The 15,386-nt window shown below is 40.5% G+C and overlaps 2 protein-coding genes across 3 annotated transcripts; both read right to left on the reverse strand.

The window, feature by feature from the left end:
• Positions 1–3,527: 3,527 nt before the first annotated feature.
• LOC121497384 (mediator of RNA polymerase II transcription subunit 18-like) lies at positions 3,528–4,624 on the reverse strand. Its single transcript, XM_041766952.1, has one exon. It carries the CDS (start codon positions 4,449–4,451, stop codon positions 3,879–3,881), a length of 573 nt encoding a protein of 190 aa, XP_041622886.1. The 5' UTR covers positions 4,452–4,624; the 3' UTR covers positions 3,528–3,878.
• A 2,519-nt stretch (positions 4,625–7,143) lies between these two features.
• MED18 (mediator complex subunit 18) lies at positions 7,144–15,078 on the reverse strand. 2 transcript variants are annotated; one of them, XM_041765050.1, is made up of 3 exons: positions 14,946–15,078; positions 14,195–14,337; positions 7,144–8,048 (listed from the first exon to the last, which is right to left on the reverse strand). In XM_041765050.1, exons 2-3 carry the CDS (start codon positions 14,265–14,267, stop codon positions 7,495–7,497), a joined length of 627 nt encoding a protein of 208 aa, XP_041620984.1. In that variant the 5' UTR covers positions 14,268–14,337; positions 14,946–15,078; the 3' UTR covers positions 7,144–7,494. The 2 variants fall into 2 exon arrangements, with proteins under 2 accessions (XP_041620984.1, XP_041620983.1); XM_041765049.1 differs by having other exon boundaries at positions 14,933–15,074.
• Positions 15,079–15,386: the final 308 nt, after the last annotated feature.

The raw sequence follows: 15,386 nt of genomic DNA on the forward strand, positions 1-15,386 counted from the left end.
GTCATAATCTCAAGGTGTTGGGACTGAGCCCCACTTTGGGCTCTCTGCTCAGGAGGGAGCCTGCTTCTCTCTCTCACTGTCTCTCTGTGCTCTCCCTCTCTTGCAAATAAATATTTTTAAATTTACAAATTTTCTTATTTTAGCATTTTTTATTGTAATAGAGTTGATGGCAATCTAGGTTTCCATCCTCAAGGAACTGAATGGGTAAAAAACATGGGTGGATGCAAAGTGGGGATGTACATGAATTTTGGAGCTAGACTGAATTGAAATCCAGTCTCCATTTGCTAATTCTGACTTTGAACAACAGAAGCAGAAAATGAGTAAATTCTCTATGTCTCACTCTACAAAATGGGAGTTAATAATATCTACCCTAGTTCTATTGTGAGAAGTATATAAGTTAAAGCATTTAAAGCACCTGCCAGAGTTAAGCACTACTCGAGTATCAATATTCCTCTTAATATGAAAGCATATGCAAGTTTTAAGTCATGAGGTACGTTTATACACAACATTAAAGCAATGTTATTTTTAAAAAGAAAAAAACATAGCACAGTAGCATTTGTGTGAATTGAATATGTTCATATAACTATACATATTACAAGACAGGCATCAGACATCCATCAAACATATCAGAATAGGTGCCTACTGGATAGAGGGAATGAGAATAGAATTTAGGAATAAAAGGGGAAGAGGAAAAAACAAGAAGGGGCCTTGTCTGAATCATTATGCTAATATGCTATGAAGAAAGGAAGAGGATTTACCCATTTATGCAATCTGCAACTGTGGGGGTGGGGGAAGCTATCTTGAAAACATTCAGGGGAAAGCCAAGAACAGGATCCCACAGCCAGAGAAATAACCAGCTAACCAACTTGGAAGTGCCCCATCTTAGAACTTATCGTTGTGTGAGATAATTCTATCCTTACTGTTTAAGGCAGCTTTGGATGGCTTTTCTGTTACTTGTAGCCCAAAGCATCCTAACAGAATATCCATATAATTTTTCAAGTAACTCCAAAGAGAATTATGATCTGTCCAATGTAGCTCAACTGGGGTGTGATCTAAATGGAGATTATGGAAAAAAATGAAAAATTTGAATAACCTACAATTTTTAGCAAACCAAACTCTCTTCAGTTTATTAAAAACTTGAGAAGTATTAAAATGAGCAACACTTTTATCTGTTACTTAAAAAGAACTGTTACTTAAAAAAAGAAAAATGTTGGGGCATCTGGGTGGTTCAGTTGGTAAAGTGTCTGACTTCAGCTCAGGTCATGTTCTTGAGGGTTCTAGGATGGAAGCCCCCTTGTTGGGCTCCCTGCTCAGCAGAGAGTCTGCTTCTTCCTCACCCTCTCCCCCTCTCCCCTGCCCCCCCTCCCATCCATGCTCGCTCTCAGATAAAGAAAAATATTAAATTCAAATGATAAATGTGAACAATTTTTATAAAAATCTCTTTATAAATTGATAAGATGAATAATCAACGAAGAAAAGGCAAGTCACATAAGAAAAAGAATGTCCAATAAACAAAAAATTTTAACTTCACTGATGAGTTTCTTTTTAAAGATTTTATTTATTTGACAGAGAGAGAGTTGGGGGAGTTACAGAGGGAGAAGGAGAAGCAGACTCCCCATTGAAGAAGAAGACCAATGCAGGGCTCAATTCCAGAACCCGTGATGGTGACCTGAGCTGAAGGCAGACGCTTAACTGACTGAGCCACCCAGGTGGCCCTGGTGAGTGTTTTAAAAAGAAAACTGTCTCTCATGAATACATAAACAAAATCTTAAAAAAAAATTAAAATTAAATAAAAATTAAAAAAAGAAAACTCGGGCACCTGGCTGGGTCAGTTGGTAGAGTGTAGTGCACAGCTCTTGATCCTGGGATCGTGAGTTCAAGCCTCACATTGGGCACAGAGCTTACATAAAAAAATAAATAAAATTTAAAAATTAAAAGAAAATTCAAACTAGCTACCACTTATCATCAAATGGGAAAAACAAGTTTTCACACTCACATCCAGTTTTGGCAACATTTTTAGGAACCTCATTTACAGCTGGTGGGAGTGAAAACTGGGACATTTCTGCAAGGCATTTGGCAATGCACAGCAGAAGTCTTAAAACAGTGCATACTCTTTGACTCAGCAGTTCCCTAAAATTTATCCTAAAGAATACTCATAGATGTTAACAGTCAACAATGATTTTATTAAAAGCACTCACATTACAGGATTTTTTTTTTTTTTTTAAGATTTTACTCATTTCTTTTGGAGAGAGCACATGCAGAGAGAGAATCTCAAGCAGACTCCCGGCCCAGCACAGAGCTCTATGTGGGGCTCAGTCCCATGACCCTGAGATCATGACTTAAGCCAAAACTAAGAGTCAGACACTCAACAGACTGAGCCACCAGGCACTCCTAGAGGATTGTTTATAAAAGCCAAAAACTGGGAACAAACTAAAAATCCCAAAGTAGAAGAATCAATTAAGTTGTGGAAAATCCATATGATGGGATACACATAGCAATTATGATTATTAATATTTACATTCCAGCTCTGCTAATTAATATCTGTATTAGCCCAAGGAAAACTAATCTCTAGCTCAACTTCCCTATTTAAATGAGGTTTTTTGTTTTTACAGAAGGACATTACAGCCTAATATCCTGGAAAGGTGTTAAAAAAAGAGGGATGCCTGGGTGGCTCAGCAGTTGGGCGGCTGCCTTCAGCCCAGGGCATGATCCTGGAGACCTGGAATGGAGTCCGGCATTGGGCTCCCTGCATGGAGCCTGGTCCTCCCTCTGCCTCTGCCTGTGTCTCTGCCTCTCTCTCTGTGTCTCTCATGAATAAATAAATAAAAATCTTAAAAAAAAAAATAGAGTATAAACCAGTATATACAGAGTATTTTATAAATATATCTCATATACATAAATTTATAAAAATAAAGGATATATACTAGAAATAATAATAGCATATCTCTTTGAATAATAGGATTACAGGTCATTTTTCTTATTTTTGTCTATTTAAAATTTTTTCAGGGCAGCTCAGGTGGCTCAGCGGTTTAGCGCCACCTTCAGCCCAGGGTGTGATCTTGGAGTCCCAGGATCGAGTCCCACGTTGGGCTCCCTGCATGGAGCCTGCTTCTCCCTCTGCCTGTGTCTCTGCCTCTCTCTGTGTCTCTCATGAATAAATAAATATTAAAAAAGAAAGAAAGAAAAGTTTTTCAGTGAATGTGCTACTTTGGTTAAAGGTAAAAACTATTACCTTTATCAGGATTCAAACTAAAAACTGTCATTTTTTTGGGATGCCTGGATGGCTCAGTGGTTGAGCATCTGCCTTTGGCCCAGGGCAATCTGGAGTCCCAGGATTGAGTCCCACATTGGGCTCCCTGCATGGAGCCTGCTTCTTCCTCTGCCTATGGTGCCTCTCCCTCTGTGTCTCTCATGAATAAATAAATAAAATCTTAAAAAAAAAAAAAAACTGTCATTTTTTTTGGTTCCAATTGGTAGTGAATCCACCCCGAATTAGCAGGGTAATAAAGAATTGGAATCACAGATGCTTCTCTTCATAGCCTTTATTACCCCACAATACAAGCTCACAGTCTCTATAAACCTTACACACAAATAGCAAAACAATTCAAAGATTTTTCTTTCTGAAAGCTAATTTATTCTAGTTTCCCCTCTTTATACAAAGGGACTAGATAGACTTCTCATGTTATCCTGAGCCTTTAATTTGGAAAGGCTGTCACAAAAGTGAACTTGTCACATGAGGAAAACAGTGTAAAGACCCAACTAAGTTCTCACTGTCCTCCTAAGAATGCCTGGCTGGTAGTAATGAAATGGGGCATTTATAACATCTTCTCTTTTATAACAGGTGAGGACAGGCCCCAGTGGCAGTCAGACTGTCTTAGTCACATGAGCCTTTTGGGGTCTATTTTCTCTAGGTGAACCAGAGGTTTCAGCTGCTCGGCAAAGTTCCTCATGTCATCAGAGACCATGTCCTGCCCAGCTGGTGCAACAACACTCAGTTCCACAAGATAGGAAAGTGACAAGGCCTCAGTGCTGTCTGTGTTTCCTGGTACCAGGATGCGGAAGATCTTGTATACCATAATCTTCATGATACCCTTACGGAACAAGTGACCCTTGGCAACAAACTCATGGTCCATGCGGAAGCCCATTTCCATCAAGAAGTCAGTGAGGTTCTCAGATGTTGCAATGTCCACACAATTTCGCACCAGGGCATGGCGGTTCTTGTCTCCCATTTCTGGTTGTCCCAGGTAGCGCAGATGCCAGGGTGCCCCGCCCCTATCCATAGAACGCCGAGCCCTTAGAACAAATGGACTAGCCTGCTGGCCCTTAAGGAGGAACACCATTTCATGGTCAAGGAAAGTCTCAGGTTCCATGTTGTCACACAAACCACGAAGGCGATGGATGAGGCTTTCCAAACTGTGATCTAAAACACTTCCTGAAGAACAAAAGAGCATTGTTGAGTCCCATCTTTAATTTGGAGTACTGGGATTAGCAAAAGACTGAAAAAATTTAAATGAAAAACCGAAACAGTTTATTGCAGTGTTTTGTAGAGCACAGGTCCAATATATGAGATTTCAGAGGGGGTATGCTGCCAAGGTATTAGATAACACTATGAGAAACTTAATCCCCTTTCAGTTTTTTGCATTGTCTTATTTGGTACTAGAAAGCCTTTAGGCCTTCCCTAAATGCTAATTGCCAGGGGGCTCTGGGCTCAGAGGCTTTAACAACTAGAATAATAGTACTCTTGTCATTTATTTAAAAAATTATCTTTTATTTCTAGCAACACAAGTTTTCTATCTATAGATTATAACATTTCCTTTTTTTGTAAAATATTAAGTAAAAGAGAATGAAGTGCTCCATAAAAATAGACTGATCTTTGTTCTCATCTTATTCATCCTCCTAGCAGCATCTGACATGGTTGTTAGATTATACCCACCTTGAATCTATTCTTCCCTTGGCCTCTGGGACACAACTCTTAGTTCTTTATCTAACTAACTGACCATTCCTTTTAAGTCTACTTTGCTGGATCTTTCTCACCTTCCCTAAATACTAAAGGATCCTAGGACTCAATCCTGGTCCTCTTTTTAACAATCTCTTCCTCTCAAGGTGACCTAATTTGGTGCTATGGTTTTAAATGCCACTTATGCCCTGAGGACTCCCATGTTTAACTCATGAACTATAGACTCATATAGCCAACTGTCTACTCAGTTTCTCCACGTGGATACCTAACAGATATCTTCATCTTCATATGTTCAGTATCCAATTGTTGGCTTTTCCTTCACAATCTTATTCCTCTTGCAGTGTTTCCCATCATAGTGAATGGAAGCTCTCTGCTTCTAGTTCCCCAGGCTCCAAACCACAGAATCATCCTGACTCCTTTCTTTCCCCCATATCCTACACCCAATCCATATTTTAAAAATACATGCATAATCCAACCACTGCTCAGCTCCTCATTCATTTCCATCTAGTCCAAATCTCCTTCATTTCTTGCCTGCTTCTACCCTTCTCCCCATAACAGCCAAGTGGTCTTTTTAGAATATAAAGCAGATAATGATATTCTGCTCAGAATCCTCCAATGCCTTCCCTTGTTATTCAGAATAAATCCCAATGTCTTTATCATCATCTACAAGGCGCTATACATTGTGGTCTCTGCTACCAGTCCAACATCATTTCTTTCCACTATCTCCCTAGATCCTCTCACCAGCCACAGTGATCTTCCTGTTATTTCCTAAAATTGCCAAGTATTTGATAAAGTATTTCTATTCAGAACCTCTTCCCTTAGCCCCTACACTTAGAAAAATTTTCTCACTGGTATCTGCATGCCAAACCTGAATACTTTCTTCAAGTCTTTAGCTCGTGTCACTTTATCAGAGAGGTCTTTTCTGATCACCCTAAATAAGACAGCACATCTTCCTCCAATATCTTTCCACCTCTCTGCTTTAGTTTTCTTTAAAAGCATTATCACCTCAATTTTTAGTCATCTTCGATATATCAATTGTGTATTGATGCTTTCCTCATCTTTCTTCCTCCATTGCTGGGAACATATTCAAATATTTATTGAATAAATCATTTAAATAAGAGTATATATTGTTACTATGGTAAATACTGATAGTGGGATCAAAGGACTGAATTCTTGGAAATTAGGAGTATTGTAGTAAAAGCAACAGATCAGGTCCCCATAACCACAGGATAGAAGATCATGGGAGCAGGGAAGAAGTCTTACATTCAATACATTGTACCCTATATTCAGGACAGTATTAGACATGTGTTTGTTCATTTCTCAAACACTTGAGGACTTTGTAAGTGTTGGTTCATCAACATATACTTCTTGAATGCTATTCCAGACACTACGCTAGGAAGTAGGGGTCCATGCCCTAATGGAGATTACAATTTAGTGGCGAAAACAAAAAATAAATAAGTAAACAAACAAATACAAGGAAATAAAAGGAGATGGGATAGAGAACAATTGGAGGGGTGGAGAAGAGAAGACTTCTCTTAAGGGTTGGTGTGAGAGAAGGTCTCCCCCAGGGGATACAACTAAGCTGAGGCCGGAAGGATGAAAATGAGATGGTTATTTGAATAGTCGGAGAAAAGTACTGGGCCAGAGGGATCATCAAGTTCTAAGGCACAGAGATAGGAAAGGGCCTGAGGAATCAAAGAAAATGGAAAGGTATCAGTTTGCCTGAAGTGCTATAAGGAGAAGGATGATAATGAAGTAAGGATTTGGCCTAGGCCACAGCATGTAAGCCTGACATATAATCCATGGTGAAGATGGTATTTTACCCAAAGGTCACTGGGCAGCTATGAGCTCCACATTTCATTTTCAACAAAACAGAGAAAGACATAATTGGATTTATCAGGATTCAAACTAAAAACTGTCATATTTTTTGGGATGCCTGGATGGCTCAGTGGTTGAGCATCTGCCTTTGGCCCAGGGCAATCTGGAGTCCCAGGATTGAGTCTCACATTGGGCTCCCTGCATGGAGCCTGCTTCTTCCTCTGCCTATGGTGCCTCTCCCTCTGTGTCTCTCATGAATAAATAAATAAAATCTTAAAAAAAAAAAAAACTGTCATTTTTTTTGGTTCCAATTGGTAGTGAATCCACCCCGAATTAGCAGGGTAATAAAGAATTGGAATCACAGATGCTTCTCTTCATAGCCTTTATTACCCCACAATACAAGCTCACAGTCTCTATAAACCTTACACACAAATAGCAAAACAATTCAAAGATTTTTCTTTCTGAAAGCTAATTTATTCTAGTTTCCCCTCTTTATACAAAGGGACTAGATAGACTTCTCATGTTATCCTGAGCCTTTAATTTGGAAAGGCTATCACAAAAGTGAACTTGTCACATGAGGAAAACAGTGTAAAGACCCAACTAAGTTCTCACTGTCCTCCTAAGAATGCCTGGCTGGTAGTAATGAAATGGGGCATTTATAACATCTTCTCTTTTATAACAGGTGAGGACAGGCCCCAGTGGCAGTCAGACTGTCTTAGTCACATGAGCCTTTTGGGGTCTATTTTCTCTAGGTGAACCAGAGGTTTCAGCTGCTCGGCAAAGTTCCTCATGTCATCAGAGACCATGTCCTGCCCAGCTGGTGCAACAACACTCAGTTCCACAAGATAGGAAAGTGACAAGGCCTCAGTGCTGTCTGTGTTTCCTGGTACCAGGATGCGGAAGATCTTGTATACCATAATCTTCATGATACCCTTACGGAACAAGTGACCCTTGGCAACAAACTCATGGTCCATGCGGAAGCCCATTTCCATCAAGAAGTCAGTGAGGTTCTCAGATGTTGCAATGTCCACACAATTTCGCACCAGGGCATGGCGGTTCTTGTCTCCCATTTCTGGTTGTCCCAGGTAGCGCAGATGCCAGGGTGCCCCGCCCCTATCCATAGAACGCCGAGCCCTTAGAACAAATGGACTAGCCTGCTGGCCCTTAAGGAGGAACACCATTTCATGGTCAAGGAAAGTCTCAGGTTCCATGTTGTCACACAAACCACGAAGGCGATGGATGAGGCTTTCCAAACTGTGATCTAAAACACTTCCTGAAGAACAAAAGAGCATTGTTGAGTCCCATCTTTAATTTGGAGTACTGGGATTAGCAAAAGACTGAAAAAATTTAAATGAAAAACCGAAACAGTTTATTGCAGTGTTTTGTAGAGCACAGGTCCAATATATGAGATTTCAGAGGGGGTATGCTGCCAAGGTATTAGATAACACTATGAGAAACTTAATCCCCTTTCAGTTTTTTGCATTGTCTTATTTGGTACTAGAAAGCCTTTAGGCCTTCCCTAAATGCTAATTGCCAGGGGGCTCTGGGCTCAGAGGCTTTAACAACTAGAATAATAGTACTCTTGTCATTTATTTAAAAAATTATCTTTTATTTCTAGCAACACAAGTTTTCTATCTATAGATTATAACATTTCCTTTTTTTGTAAAATATTTAAGTAAAAGAGAATGAAGTGCTCCATAAAAATAGACTGATCTTTGTTCTCATCTTATTCATCCTCCTAGCAGCATCTGACATGGTTGTTAGATTATACCCACCTTGAATCTATTCTTCCCTTGGCCTCTGGGACACAACTCTTAGTTCTTTATCTAACTAACTGACCATTCCTTTTAAGTCTACTTTGCTGGATCTTTCTCACCTTCCCTAAATACTAAAGGATCCTAGGACTCAATCCTGGTCCTCTTTTTAACAATCTCTTCCTCTCAAGGTGACCTAATTTGGTGCTATGGTTTTAAATGCCACTTATGCCCTGAGGACTCCCATGTTTAACTCATGAACTATAGACTCATATAGCCAACTGTCTACTCAGTTTCTCCACGTGGATACCTAACAGATATCTTCATCTTCATATGTTCAGTATCCAATTGTTGGCTTTTCCTTCACAATCTTATTCCTCTTGCAGTGTTTCCCATCATAGTGAATGGAAGCTCTCTGCTTCTAGTTCCCCAGGCTCCAAACCACAGAATCATCCTGACTCCTTTCTTTCCCCCATATCCTACACCCAATCCATATTTTAAAAATACATGCATAATCCAACCACTGCTCAGCTCCTCATTCATTTCCATCTAGTCCAAATCTCCTTCATTTCTTGCCTGCTTCTACCCTTCTCCCCATAACAGCCAAGTGGTCTTTTTAGAATATAAAGCAGATAATGATATTCTGCTCAGAATCCTCCAATGCCTTCCCTTGTTATTCAGAATAAATCCCAATGTCTTTATCATCATCTACAAGGCGCTATACATTGTGGTCTCTGCTACCAGTCCAACATCATTTCTTTCCACTATCTCCCTAGATCCTCTCACCAGCCACAGTGATCTTCCTGTTATTTCCTAAAATTGCCAAGTATTTGATAAAGTATTTCTATTCAGAACCTCTTCCCTTAGCCCCTACACTTAGAAAAATTTTCTCACTGGTATCTGCATGCCAAACCTGAATACTTTCTTCAAGTCTTTAGCTCGTGTCACTTTATCAGAGAGGTCTTTTCTGATCACCCTAAATAAGACAGCACATCTTCCTCCAATATCTTTCCACCTCTCTGCTTTAGTTTTCTTTAAAAGCATTATCACCTCAATTTTTTAGTCATCTTCGATATATCAATTGTGTATTGATGCTTTCCTCATCTTTCTTCCTCCATTGCTGGGAACATATTCAAATATTTATTGAATAAATCATTTAAATAAGAGTATATATTGTTACTATGGTAAATACTGATAGTGGGATCAAAGGACTGAATTCTTGGAAATTAGGAGTATTGTAGTAAAAGCAACAGATCAGGTCCCCATAACCACAGGATAGAAGATCATGGGAGCAGGGAAGAAGTCTTACATTCAATACATTGTACCCTATATTCAGGACAGTATTAGACATGTGTTTGTTCATTTCTCAAACACTTGAGGACTTTGTAAGTGTTGGTTCATCAACATATACTTCTTGAATGCTATTCCAGACACTACGCTAGGAAGTAGGGGTCCATGCCCTAATGGAGATTACAATTTAGTGGCGAAAACAAAAAATAAATAAGTAAACAAACAAATACAAGGAAATAAAAGGAGATGGGATAGAGAACAATTGGAGGGGTGGAGAAGAGAAGACTTCTCTTAAGGGTTGGTGTGAGAGAAGGTCTCCCCCAGGGGATACAACTAAGCTGAGGCCGGAAGGATGAAAATGAGATGGTTATTTGAATAGTCGGAGAAAAGTACTGGGCCAGAGGGATCATCAAGTTCTAAGGCACAGAGATAGGAAAGGGCCTGAGGAATCAAAGAAAATGGAAAGGTATCAGTTTGCCTGAAGTGCTATAAGGAGAAGGATGATAATGAAGTAAGGATTTGGCCTAGGCCACAGCATGTAAGCCTGACATATAATCCATGGTGAAGATGGTATTTTACCCAAAGGTCACTGGGCAGCTATGAGCTCCACATTTCATTTTCAACAAAACAGAGAAAGACATAATTGGATTTACATTTTTAAAAAATATATTTTATTTATTTATTCACAGGAGACACAGAGAGAGTAAGAGACACAGGCAGAGGGAGAAGCAGGCTCCCTGCAGAGAGCCCAATGCAGGACTCGATCCCAGGACCCTGGGATCATGACCTGAGCTAAAGGCAGATACTCAACCACTGAGCCACCCAGGTGCCCTGCATTTACATTTTAAAAGGATAATTCCAGGAAAACTGGTATGGGCTCTTCAACAAGATGGGGGGCGGGGGGGCGTGAGGGGAAAATAGTGTAGGTGAGGGGAGACTGGTCCAAATTAAAGAGAGACTTAAGAGACACAATTATCAAATGTAATGCATGATACTTGATTGCATCCTAGTTACAAAACATTTTGGGGAGAAACTTTTGAATATGGAATAGATGTTACATAATATTAAGATGTGTTATTAATTTTCTCAAGATAATAATGATGATATTAAGGTTATGAAGAAAAATATCCGTTTTTTAGAGATGCATACTGAAGAGTTTAAGGGTAAAATGTTATGAGGTAGAAATTTTCTTTAGGGGTGCCTGGGTGGCTCAGTCAGTTGAACAGCCGGTTTTGGCTCAGGTCATGATCTTGGAATCCTGGGATCAAGCCCCATGTCAGACTCCCTGCTCAGGGCGAGTCTGCTTCTCCCTATCCCTCTGCCTCTCCCCCAGCTTGTACGCGAGCGCTCTCTCTGATAAATAAATAAAATCTTACAAAAAAAAAAAAAAAGAATTTTTCTTTAAGAACAGCAAAAGCAGGGATCGCTGGGTGGCGCAGCGGTTTGGCGCCTGCCTTTGGCCCGGGGCGTGATCCTGGAGACCCAGGATCGAGTCCCACATCGGGCTCCCGGTGCATGGAGCCTGCATCTCCCTCTGCCTGTGTCTCTGCCTCTCTCTCTCTCTCTGTGTGTGACTATCATAAATAAATAAAAATTAAAAAAAAAAAAAAAAGAACAGCAAAAGCAGGGCACCTGGTGGCTCAGTCAGTGGAACATGTGACTCTTGCTCTCAGAGTTGTAAGTCTGGGCCCAATGTTGGGTGTAGAGATTGCTTAAATATACAATCTTAGGGGGCACCTGAGTGACTCAATTAGTTAAGGATTTGACTCTTGATTTTGGTTCAGGTCATAATCTCAGGGTTGTTAAAGTCAAGCCCTGCATCAGGCTCTGTGCTGGGAGTAGAGGATGCTTAAGATTCTCTCTGTCCAGGATGCCTGGGTAGCTCAGTAGTTAAGCACCTGCATTCAACTCAGGGTGTGATCCTGGTAGTCCCAGGATCGAGTCCTGGGGTCGAGTCCCACATTGGGCTCCCTGCATGGAGCCTGCTTCTCCCTCTGCCTGTGTCTCTGCCTCTCTCTCTCTCTCTCTCTCATAAATAAATAAAAATCTTAAAAAAAAAAAAATCTCTGTCCCTCTTAAGAAAAAAACTTAAAAAAAAAACAGTGAAAGAAAAAAGATGAAGCAAATATGGCAATATGAAGCAAAATGAAATCTAGATGATAGAAATGGACTGTTCAGTAGATCAGTCTCCATTTTCTTTATGTTTAAACTTTTTAAAATATATTTTTTATGTATTTATTCATGTCACAGAGAGAGGCAGAGACATAGGCAGAGGACGAAGCAGAGAGCTCCCTGCAGAGAACTTGATGTGGGACTTGATCCTGGAACTCAGGATCACACCCTGAGCCGAAGGCAAATACTCAACTGCTGAGCCACCCAGATGTTCCTATGTTTGAATTTTTAAATAATAAAACATTTTTTAATAATAAAACAAATTTTAAAAAAAGATAACTACTGGGGATGCCTGGTAGGTCCCCTGCAGCAGGGACTCTATCATATTAATGGTGCCTCCAGTGATAGGCATAATGCTGACTGGAGGTGCCTTCATGGTGTCTGATTAAGTTGCAAACAACAGAACTGGTTTCAGAATCTCCAGTCAAGGGATCCCTGGGTGGCGCAGCGGTTTAGCGCCTGCCTTTGGCCCAGGGCGCGATCCTGGAGACCCGGGATCGAATCCCACATCGGGCTCCCAGTGCATGGAGCCTGCTTCTCCCTCCGCCTGTGTCTCTGCCCCTCTCTCTCTCTCTGTGTGTGTGTGTGTGACTATCATAAATTAAAAAAAAAAAAAAAAAAAAAAAAAAAAAAAGAATCTCCAGTCAAGCAAAGCATAAGAAACACCTGGAGAAGTGTTACACTGTTACCAGGTTCAGTTACTAGAGCATGCAATGCAACCTTTTTTTTTTTTTTTTTTTTTAAAGATTTGATAGAAAGCCCTGCACAGGTGGAGAGGGGCAGATGGAGGGGGAGGGAAACAGACTCCCCACTGAGCACAGAGCCTGACATGGGGCTTGATCCCAGACCCTGAGATCACGACCTAAGCCAAAGTTAATAGTTGGATGCTCCCCCAACTGAGCCACCCAGGTGTCCTGAGCACGCAACTCTTAATGTACAGGTCCTGAGTTCAAGCCCTATGCTAGGCATAAAGTTTACTTAAAAAAAAAAAAAAAAAAAAGATAATAAAAAAATAGAAAGCTGACTACCTATTGGTATGAGAAGAGATAGTGATAGTCAGAAGTAGAAACAATGGAATAAGTAAAAGGTTACTAAAGTAGTTCAAATGACTGATGGTAAACCAGGGTGTGGTACTGTAGGTGGAGAGAATATTTAAAAGATACATTGGAAAAAAAAAAAAAGATACATTGGAAGTAAAATGAATAGGATTTAGAGATATGCTAGATGTGGGGGTAAGGTGAAAAACAGATTGACTCCTAAATGCTTGGTTCATGCAATTGGTGAATGACAGTGGCACTTACTGGGTTGGGAAAGACTGAAAAGTAGCTTGAGGAGTGAAAATTAATAATGTTGTTCATATTAAGTTACTAAATGGATGATCTGAATTAAAGTCTAACCTCTTCCACTAACATTAAATGACCTCCTGAAAATCACTGCCCTCTCTGGATCTTGAATTTTCTCATCTGGGCAAGGTACTTTACCTGTTTCCTGATCTATAAAATGGGGCTAATGACAGTATCATAGAATTACTATATGATCCAGTAATCCCACTTCTGGGCATATATCGAAAATTCAAAGCAGAATCTTGAAGAGATATTTGCACACTCACGTTTGCTGCAGTATTATTCACGATAACCAAAAGGTGAAAGCAACCCAAATGACAAATACATTTTTTAAAATGTAAATAAATAGATTATAAATAAACAGATTATACACACAATGAAATGTTATTCAGCTTTAAAAAGGGGGATCCCGTCAGATGCTACAATAGGGATGAACCTTGAGGACATTATGCTAAGCAAAACAAGCCAGTCATAAAAAGACAAGCACTGTATGATTCCATTCATCTAAGATATCAAAAGTAGCCAAAATCAGAAACAAAGTCAAAAAGTGGTTGCCAAGAGCTGAGGGAGGGGAAAGGAGTAATTAGTGTTTAATGGGTATAGAGTTTCAGTTCTGCAAGATGAAAAAGTTCCTAGAGATCAGTTATACAGCAATGTGAATATACTTAACACTACTGAACTGTATGTACACTTAATGTTATGTGTTGGTGACCATAATTAACATTTAAAGATTTTTAAAAAGTTGTTGTCTTATTGGGTGCCAGAAATTATACAGGCTACCTTTGTGTAACAGCCTCTCATCCCCACAGTGCTGATCAGAAAGAGGAAAACAGGTCATCCAAGTTGCCTGGTTTACTTACCCTGCAGCAGGTACTCCATCATATTAATGGTGCCTCCAGTGACAGGCATCATGGTGACTGGAGGTGCCTCCATGCTGTCTGATTGAGCTGAAGACAACAGAACTGGTTTTGGACTCCCCAGTCAAGTAAAGCACAATAAACACCTGGAGAAGTGTCACATCGTTAATACATGAGCGGGGCACAGAAACAATAGATCTGTTTGTGTCACTGGCCTCGATATGAAAAGATTCATTCAACCATTCAAATTTTTTGAGTAACTGCTATAGCCCAGCTTCAGGAACTGATGATACAGAAATATACAAAGGATACTTGGTCATGGAGTTACAGCACAACCTTTCCAGTCTCAGTGTCTAAACGTTTTCTGTGTAATTTTTTTTTTCTGTGTAATTTTGAGGAAGTCATCAAACCTGGAAGTCAATGTCTTCCTTATAAAATGGGGCCAACGATATTTAACCCACCAAGAGTTTGTGGCTCAGACATGTAAAAACATTCAGAACTGAAAGGTTGTCTGTTAAAAGATTGTCTACTCTTCAATTTATAGATGAAGATAATTGAGTCTCGGAGAGGGGCCCAAGGATACACAGCAAGTCGGTGGCGGAGCTTGAATCAGACTAAAATCTAGGCGTTCCGCCTCTCTGAAAACGCCTTTCCAAGAGAGCGAGGGGGGAAGCGTGAAATTCTTTTAAAAGGATGGTTTAGGTCCTCTTAAGACAGCATCAAAGACACGTGCCCACTTACACTAGAAACACACCTCCGAGCGCGCTCTGGTCTCTTCTCGCAAAGTGGGTAACGTATCCTCTCCAGCACCTCCGAGCATTTAAATAACTAGCCCCCAGCCCTAAAGTTAAAGCCCTCCAGGTAGTGCAACAACTTCTTGCCTTTCCACTTCCGGCAGGAAGCGGACGTCACGCAAATCTCGACACTGGTGCTCCGCGACGTAAGGGTGCCGAGAAGGGATAAAAAAAAAAAAAACCAAACCGTGCTCTTTACAGCCTCGCAAACAGAAGCGCATGCGCGAGACGCAGGGCCGCTGTATGGAAGATGGCGGCCTGCCGTGGAGGCTTCCCGGGGATTTACGGCGGGGGAGGGGAGGCGCTTGACGTCATTTGGCGTCCTCTAGGAAAATATTTTTTCAAGCTCGACGATCTGGAATGATATTGTCTAGGAAATCTCTTGAAACTGACGGCGGCAA

The sequence above is a fragment of the Vulpes lagopus genome, chromosome 8 (genome assembly GCF_018345385.1).
Source record: "Vulpes lagopus strain Blue_001 chromosome 8, ASM1834538v1, whole genome shotgun sequence".
NCBI lineage: Eukaryota > Metazoa > Chordata > Mammalia > Carnivora > Canidae > Vulpes > Vulpes lagopus.